General features: G+C 41.6%; 1 protein-coding gene across 3 annotated transcripts in view; it reads right to left on the reverse strand.

Moving 5' to 3' along the window:
* Positions 1–403: 403 nt before the first annotated feature.
* pitpnm2 (phosphatidylinositol transfer protein, membrane-associated 2) overlaps positions 404–9,100 on the reverse strand; it is a gene marked incomplete at its 5' end in the record, with an annotated part of 25,634 nt that continues 16,937 nt past the window's right edge. For 2 of the 3 annotated variants that reach the window (XM_014010601.1, XM_014010600.1), the window contains 10 exon segments: positions 404–2,522; positions 3,304–3,432; positions 5,059–5,239; positions 5,325–5,474; positions 5,583–5,731; positions 5,825–5,941; positions 6,029–6,145; positions 7,031–7,179; positions 7,702–7,992; positions 8,862–9,026. In XM_014010601.1, coding sequence (XP_013866055.1) covers positions 2,130–2,522; positions 3,304–3,432; positions 5,059–5,239; positions 5,325–5,474; positions 5,583–5,731; positions 5,825–5,941; positions 6,029–6,145; positions 7,031–7,179; positions 7,702–7,992; positions 8,862–9,026 — 1,841 coding nt within the window. 3 annotated transcript variants of the gene reach the window in all.

Raw genomic sequence — 9,100 nt, forward strand, 5'->3', positions numbered from 1 at the left:
TCAAAATCCATGATTCTCTTAAAGTTGTTTGGTCATGACAGTGATGTCACTCAGTTTGATGCTTTTGTAAAACAAACTCAATATTTGACTATATTTGTTTATGACAAATGTTTATATTTTTATTTGTGTATGACCGTTTAAACATTATTTCTATAAATTCCAGTGGAGAGTTTCTAATTTGGAGTATTCTTAAAACTCCTCAGTTTAATTTCCCACAAACAGTTTATGGAAATATCCCACTCCTTTAAATTCTACTGAAGCTCTTCAGTCAAGTTGCAGTCTTCCTTCATACACCTGGGTTTTATTGCAGAGATGTTTCTGCAATTTGCAGTATTTTTGTACTCAAATGCTGAAATTCAAATATTAAAATAAATGAATAAATAAAAAACTTTCTCCACAGAAATAAGCCTGTGATTGCACACATTAGGTCAGTGCCACTTTATTGTGAGAAATCTCCATTTTGTGAAATGTGCACCTGTAGACGTCTGCAGTTCGACTGATTGTCAGTGCACAGCGGCGTTTCCTTAAGTGGCCTGTTTGATCTGGTGGTGCTGCTGAGTAATATTGCACATTTCCCCTTTTACATTTCGCCAATATTGGTCCACTGCAGTCAGCTTTTAGCGTGCCTGTTATAGGGATAAATAACTGTCGATTGAATATTGTGAAAAAAAAAATCATCAAATTTGACCARTTTGAGAAACTAACAGTTAACATAAAGCGATTCTCAGCTGTTGGTCTAATTTCAACAACGTTATCATACAGAATTTACATTTTGCACACAGTCGTCCTCTAAAAGGCGCAACATAAAGAAAGAGACAGTCACCTATGGAGGGATATTTAAGAGCACATTCAATGCCTCATTTACAGCTCAGTAATAACCAGAAAGAAGCCAAAATATCAAATTTTCCAAAATGGCTAATATCAAACATACAATATATGACACAAGTTCGGATACAACTCTGGTGAATCTGGAAAATAAAATAAAATTTAAAATACAATACTGTGCCAGGCAAACAAACAAACAAACAAAAAAAAAAACTTCTGTATTTTTTGGCTGCCGCAACTCAAGTTCAATGAGAAAAAAACATAAAAGTAATTTAACACTTTTTTTGTTCACAAAAATCAATGAATTTTAAGATAGCTATAATATTAAATAGCAACAAGTGTCATCGTCAATAAATAAAATATATCCTGAATGAGTTGGTGTTCACCCCCAGAGTATAGAAGACCCTTTAAAAGAGTCTTCAGTGGACCAGATACCAGATCTGCACTGTTATATATTAATTATGTACAAGCCTCAGGCGGGCATTTAACTACATACTTACACAATCTCTTTCATTTTTACACACCAGACCTCAGTGGTTTCCTCTCGGCTCCATCTATACCGTTTACTTTGGCACCTAAACTGTACAGTCATAGTTTACCTTATGGTTGAGTCATACAGTAGGTGGTAAAATGCTATTTAACAACAACAAAAAACAGTTTCAGCTGCAGTAATAGTTAAAGGGTCAGTTCAGACTTYGCTTCGTGTGATACACAGCAGAGTCTGTGTGTCTCGGAGCTGAAAACGTCCTGAAAATCTTGACTTTTAAAACTGAATAGCTTGTCTTTGCTGTTGGTAAATTTTAGAGAATTTGTTTTACAAATTTCTTTTCTGAATGGTTGATAAATGACAATCACTCTTTTGGTTTAAAACAAAACAGAGGAAGGAAGGAAATAAGCACTCTGTCTAATATCATCTGACTCTCAAATTTGTATTGTTGTGCTTGAACTGTAATATTATTCAACACCTTTTCTTGTGAACTGCAGGTTACTGCAGGGAGGTGAATAATGCGTAACCGTCTCTACAGTGTTGACCTTATATTCAAGACTGTAAAATACTCACTGAACAGGAAAAAAAAAACAGTCTGGATCTCTACAGTAGGATTTCTTTTCTAGTTGCGTACATAGTTTGGAGCAAAGGGACGGTTCTTGAAATGTCTGTTTTGACATGAGCCTGWCCTTAAATATATGGGTTAAATGAGACTGGTGTTCACTTCATAAGTAGCGCTTTGTAGCACCAGATTTCTTTGCGGCGGTGCGAACCTGCAGTTTCTCCACGTCTTTTCTGCGCCGCCTTTGTTGAGTCYTTAAAAGTCTCGCTTTGGGCTAAAAACACCAGGTTCCAGCTTGGTGCTGCTGCTGCGGCCCCAGCAGCTGGCCGTGATGCTCATGCTGCGCTGAGCCGCTCCCTGGCCGTGGACATGGAACCGCTCCAGCCGCTCGCGCTCCAGCCGCTCGCTGTCCGACTGGCTCTGCGTGCGCTCGGGTTTGTTGTGGACGTTGCCTGTCGGGGAGCTGGGGGCCGGCTGGGAGGAGATGGTGCGCAGCAGGTGGTTCCTTTTTCTCAGGAAGTCGCTGTTGGCTCCTAAGCCAAAGCTTCCCTTGCGGAGGACCATGCGGGCGCTGCTGGACTTGGCTGGCCGAGAACGGTGGTTGTACTCCAGCTGGGACAGGTGAGCTGCATATCCCTCGATGATGAACTGTTGAGAGGATCGGAGTAAAGCAAGATGTCAATAAATAATCATTAAGAGGCTGAAGGATCAGCGTGTTATTCAGGGTTCCCACACCTTGGTCAACATCAAATTCAAGGACCTTCCAAGGATTTTCCAGTACCAATTTCTTCAAATTCAAGAACCACGCGTGAGGGCAATAACCTACTGCTACCACAGAATGTTAATAATAAACAGGTTAAATATCATGTAAATTCAATGAAAAACTGAACAACATAGAAGTTGTTGAGTCAGAATCAATGAAAGAAAGTGGATTAAATGTTTACCCTACATTCATWTCCACAATACAAGGAGATGTAATTATATTAGAGGTTCAGCAGATCAGTTTGGGAGGAGGGGATGTGAACATGTCCAGACCCTCGGTGAGGACAGGAGGAGCTGTGGTGCTCTCACCTGGGCTCAGAAAGAACGCCCCGCCCTGCTCTGCTCTGATTGGGTAAAACTATGACTACGGCTCACGTTATTTGTTGAAAGCCACGTCAGTTTACCATAATCCTAAGTTATCAATCACAACAAATGTAATATTTTTCTAATTTCATTATTATTATTTTTTTAAAGATGATGAAAATCAGTCGTGTGAATAGAAGAACTTCAATCCCCAAAAACATTCAAGAACTTTCAAGGACAAGTGTAATTTTTGGCTGTTTTCRCAAACTTTCCAGGGCCTTGAAATCATTTTTTCAAATTCACAAACTTTCAAGGATTTCAAGGACCCGTGGGAACCCTGGTTATTAAAATAAACAAATCCTACCTGACACTGGCTCTGCATCTTCTTGGAGGGTCTGCCGACGATGAAGATTTGAGAAGGAGGAAGGCCAATTGAGGTGTAGACAGAGATATCTTTGGTTGACCCATATCCAGCAAAAATCTTCATATTTGCCTGCAATGCACCAATTTAAAAAAATGGAAAGTTGATTTTCTTATTAATTAAAGAAACGGTGCTGTGAAAAAATTCCACATCAATCCACATTTCTTTTTTTTACGTTTTTTTTTATTCCCACCTTTTTTCAGCCCAGTTCTTAACCACTTTGAGAGAAGATTTTGTTCAAATAGTTATTTTGCAGCTTATGCATCAATCAAGCTAAACCTGAGAGAAGAACCAGTGTTGTGGATCAATATCAGGCCACAAGGCAAAAAAAATTTTTTTTAACTAGGATCGTTGTTACAGCTTATTACAAAAACAAAAACTGTTCCCCTTCTTTAGCTGAATCTATAAAAAAATCTAACAGATAATTTGACAATTTTTTTTTTTTTTAGTATCAACAATATGTTGTTATATTTTTGGGCTTCGTAATGTGTCAGACATTTTCAAAGGGAGACAAGTCTGGACTGCAGGCTGGCCGGTCCAGTACACACACACTTAGAAGGAAGCCACGCTGTTGTAACACGTGCAGAACGTGGCTTGGTATCGTCTTGCTAAAATCAGCAGAACATCCCTGAAAAAGGCGTGGCTTAGATGGCAGYACATGTTGCTCTAAAACATGTATGTAGCTTTCAGCAATAATGGTGCCTTCACAAAGTGGTGAACCTCGTCCCATCCTTGCTTGTGAATGACCGAGCCTTTCGGGGATGCTCCCTTTATACTCAATCACATCACTCACCTGTTTCCAATTAACCTGTTCACCTGTGGAATGATCCAAACAGGTGTTTGTTTTTTTGAGCATTCCTCCACTTTCTCAGTCTTTTGTTTACTGTGTATAATTTTGTAGAGCACCTTGTAGGGCTGGGTGATACGGCCCAAAAAAAGAAAAATCTCTGATTTTTTTCATCCTAATTTCGATTTTCTATTTTAATCRATTTTGCTTCCCACTTMACAGAGTGCCTCTGTTTTAGGTGTTGAAACTAATTTGTTGTAMTCCTGCTTTTTGTAGAAAGAGCCTTTAAAAAGATTTTGCAGYGAGGTGATTGTTGCAAAACCTAACCAGTYCCAGAAAACTGAAGAAACAGTGCATTTTTGAGAAGTAGATCCTCTCTGCTAGCTGCCATATTGACATGTTGTGTACCAAGCTTTTTGAAAGACAGGTGGGGTGACCTCTGAACTACAGAAGCCCCAAAGAGTGCGCTGGTGGGAAAAAAAAATCTCGATTTTCCCAAAATTAAATCTTTATAAACAGCAAATTCAAATTAATCGATTAAATCAATTTATCGCCCAACCCTAGCACCTTTAGCTGCTTTTAGCATTCAGGGTGCTTTATAAATAAATAAAACTTAACTTGCTGCCTCTGTCCCAGCTTTTYTGGAACAYGTTACAGGCATCAAATTCAAAAACTTAATCTGTTTGAACATTAAAGATCTTGTCTTTATAGCKAATTCAAYTGAATWTAGGTTGAGAAAGATTTGAAAATCATYATAYTCTATTTTTATTTATGTTTTATACAACCTCCCAACTTCAGAAAGCCGAAAGAAGTACTGATCCAAGYCTACTTCTAAAGATCAGGGTCTAGTTTGACTCCTCGAAAGCAAAGCATAGGTGGTTTAAAACATTTGCACAATACATTAACCCCACCTCTGTCAGAGTCTTGAGGAAGTTAGCCTTGTGTCTGAGCGGGTCGTGGACCAGGCCGTCGCAGAAGGAGACGATGCCGTGCGGGAAGTTGTGCTGAGACAACCAGGCCACCACCCGCTGCTTCTGCATGTCTGGACGTCCSGTCACGTAAATGATCAAGTAGCCTAAATCCTGCCAGTGTCTGTAAGCAACACACGGGTAAACGTCTGTATGAAAGGAAATCTTGGAATTCAACCAAACCAAATAAGACAGGAGCAGCGGGATACCTGACGACGTCCACGGCTCCTGCTCGCACTTTAGGGTCGCTGCCCATGATGGACACGCTGGCAGCAAACGAACCGTCGATGCTGAACACTACAAACTCTGTGCCACGTGGAACGACGGTCAGGTAGCTGTCTGCAAATGTGTGGTCACCTCTAGAATAGAAAAAGAAAAAAAAAAAACAAGAATTAGAAAGCAGCTTGAGATGTGGAAATAAAAACAACCAAACAGGAAAAGGAAAGGGCGTATAAAGCCCGCGTCACCTGACGACCATTTTCACAGGATAGACTCCGATGCCCAGGCGCTTGTCCTCGGAGACGTTAAAAGACACCCGACCGCTGCTGTTCGTCACCTCTGTGCTGAAGTACACCCATTCTCCTGAGGGAGGCTGCGTCATGATGTGGAGGTCGACCTGCGCACAATTACAAAAAACGCACACGCACGTTTTATAAATCAACGAGGGGCGCAAACACAAAATACAGATGACGCAAGATCCTGCACCGACCTTCTCCCCGGCCAAAGTCACCATGTCCAGAGGTCCGTACATGAAGCGACCCGTTATGACCTGCGAGTCGCCTTCAGTGAACACGGCGTCGTTCACACGGTGGTTGGCCGTCACGTTCTGTGAAACAAAGTTGAGACATAAACACGCTGAAGGAGGCAGTTCTGTCCTACAGGAGCAGAAGGCTTCTTCTGATCTCAGACCCACCCTGATCTTGACATGAGTCCTCTTACGGAGCCACTTCTCTCGCGGTTTAGAGGGAGTAAATTCAGACACTTCTTTCCCATCGAGCTCCAGAATGCTGGAGTTTTCGTGCCGCATGACCTACAGGTGAGATTTCAGTGAGTCATCCTCGTTATAGCCAACCAGGCTGCGTTTTAAAGGGATCCCCGATTAGTTGTAACATTAGACTTTATTTAATAAACACATATTTTAACTGTAAAATAAAGACTGCAAAAATACTGTAGGATGTTCAGTTTTTCATCATTTTTAAACTAAAAGTTTAAAAATTATATTACACGGACAGGGCCATTTTATTTACACACAAAGTATTCTGGGTAAATGATGATGTGGATAGGTCATCGGCAYGAGGCTGCTAGCGAGCTATATCCACCCTGAAGGTTAATCTTGGACAATATCTGATAATCGACTCWTRWAMATGAAAMCAGAGAGCGTTGACAGAGAGGAGAAGGTAGAAATGACTCAGCCTGTAACTGAAAATATGGATGGAGGACCTCACTTTAGCTTGTTTGTCATGCTAGCGCCGAGCTAATACATATAAGGCAATATAGAGTCGATGCTAGCGCAAAGGCTAACAGGCTAAGCTGAGGTTCTTCTTCATGAAGCAGCTCTGTTGTCCTCCATCCATATTTTCAGTTACAGGCTGAGTCATTTCTACCTTCTCCTCTCTGTCAACGCTCTCTGGTTTCATTTAAAAGAGCCGATCGTCAGATATTGTCCAAGATTAACCTTCAGGGTGGATTTAGTTCGTTCACACCGAGGACCTATCCACGTCATCATTTACTGTATGCAGAACGCTTTGTGTGTAAATAAAATGGCTACAAAATATATTTTTAAAAATTTACTAAACTAAACAGCCTACAGTATTTTTACAGTCTTTATTTTACAGTTAAAATATATGTTTATTAAATAAAGTTTAATGTTACAACTAATCAGGGATCTGTTTAAAGTTTAGTCAGCGTCACTCACCTGCCTCAGGAGAAAAGACACCACATCAGTGGATTCCCAGTAGGACGCGTGAAAGAGATGCGGCAAAGCAACGGTGGGGAAAGCAGTCAGAGCGTCGGGGCAGTACAGGGCAAAGTCCAGCCGCTTTGTACCCCACCAACGTGCTGCAACTGCAAAGGGGAACAGATTAAACAGGATGCAGAAACATAAGAATGAAACGGTGGGAATCAGTGTGAGGTGCATGATGCCACACAAAGGTGCAAAGCCCTTGCAACTAAAAAATAAAAGAAGAAGAGATCATCAAATCATCACCACTTCCAGCAGTCCTTCAGCTGCAGGTGGGAAAGGAAAGCGTTTATGATTTTAGTTAAGAGAAAAATCATGCATTGAATTGAACAAGAAAAGATAAATAAAATCTAACACGTGAGTTTATGAGCAGCTACTGATGTTAGTGCAGATTCAAAAAAAAGATAGTTTGAAACCAGAGTGCCAGACCTTATTCCTGCTCAGTGAAAAGTGATTGTACTTGAATCCTTGAGAATTAATTGTTGCCAAAGAATTCAAGTAGAAGAGAGAGAAAAAAAGGCTTCCTGGAAGTGCAGCGTTGGGCTTTGGATAGTGTAGAACAGCACACAGAAAACACCTGAAGCCTCGCTGTGATTGTTTTTCCCCCCACTCCCTCAGAAAGATACCTTGCTCAACTTCAGCTTGGGAGTCCAGAGAGACCAGATCACATATAGCAGAATCCAGCCCGGCTGACGGGATGTTCGCGTACTGCGAGGTGGGACTTAGACTGTCGCTAGAGTCTGCCTCAACATCCAGCTCCATAACTAGATCTGCATCGGGAGAATCTGCAGCCTGGCCCGCCGCTGCTTTCTTACGGGCCTTAGGAGGACTTTTCAGGAAGAATTTGTTTTGTGACGTTAGGGCAAGTTGGGACAAAAGACTGGACATTCTGGTTTGGTTAATCTGCTCTGACTTGGCTATAAGGGGGGGAAAAAAGAGAAAACCATATAAAAAAATGTATGCATCTTAATATGCAGCAGATATAACARTTTAAACATTTGCAGAGTGATGCTAAAACGCATCCAGAGGCAACAGGCTCCTTTGTAAAGAACTGTGAGCATCTACGGTGAAAAATAATTGTTAGTAAGGTAACAAAACAAGTTGATGCTGCTGAAGATCTTCTGGTGTCGAAGTAAAATCACACATTAAGTGATGCTGTTCATATCAGTGCACAAACCGGTAGTGTAAGTTACAAATAAAGGTTCTGGTAACAAAAAAAAACTGAAGGGTAGGAGGGACTTTGGTRGACAATCAAACAAAGAGAAAACAGTGCTGATCATCTCAGCAAACACTGCAGTAGGTGGTGGACAATGCAGGAATGGTTTGAGGGAGGACAGCAGGTGTCCACATGCATTGAAACATTAGATAAATGCAGCACTCGGTCATTGCATTTACGTTTAGACAGTGGATAAGAGTAAGACAGACAGTGGAAAGTGGCTCTAAGCTTGCTCTTTTGTAGGACTCTGAGTTGAATCGGCTCATAAATTAGTAGTATTACAAAAACAGGGCTGAACACCCGGCGTCCTTACAATGCAAGAAATAGGACGAGTAATCATGTGTACCTGTCTTGACTAAGACGGCTCCAGGTGGAGTGCAGGGTGTGTGTAGAGTCAGAGTAACAGAGGTGGAGAGAGAAAAAGATGGTGTAGCAAAGTGGGGGGAAAAAAGGTCTGAGAAACAGAGAAAAGTTGGGAGTGAGAGCAAGAGAAAGTGGGAAATAAGTGAGAGCAGAGTTTGTGTGAGTGGGAGGAAGAGAGAGAGACTGGTCGGTAGCAAGAACACTTACTGTTGGCTATGTTGGTGGCAGTGAAACTGTCTGCCATTCCTGAGACCTGGCTGGCAATGCTGACCTCACTGGCCCTCCGTTGGCCCCGGGAGAGGGGGCCCGTTATAGGGGATGAGGGGTACGAACTGTCCATGAAGACACCACCATGAGACTGAACAACATCCGCTATTGAGCCCAAACAAGGAGATCCCATTAGACAGAGACACAGGTAAGGTCAGACACACTGATGGGTGGGAGGG

The sequence above is a fragment of the Austrofundulus limnaeus genome, unplaced genomic scaffold, assembly GCF_001266775.1.
Source record: "Austrofundulus limnaeus strain Quisiro unplaced genomic scaffold, Austrofundulus_limnaeus-1.0 Scaffold70, whole genome shotgun sequence".
In the NCBI taxonomy this organism is placed as follows: Eukaryota; Metazoa; Chordata; class Actinopteri; order Cyprinodontiformes; family Rivulidae; genus Austrofundulus; species Austrofundulus limnaeus.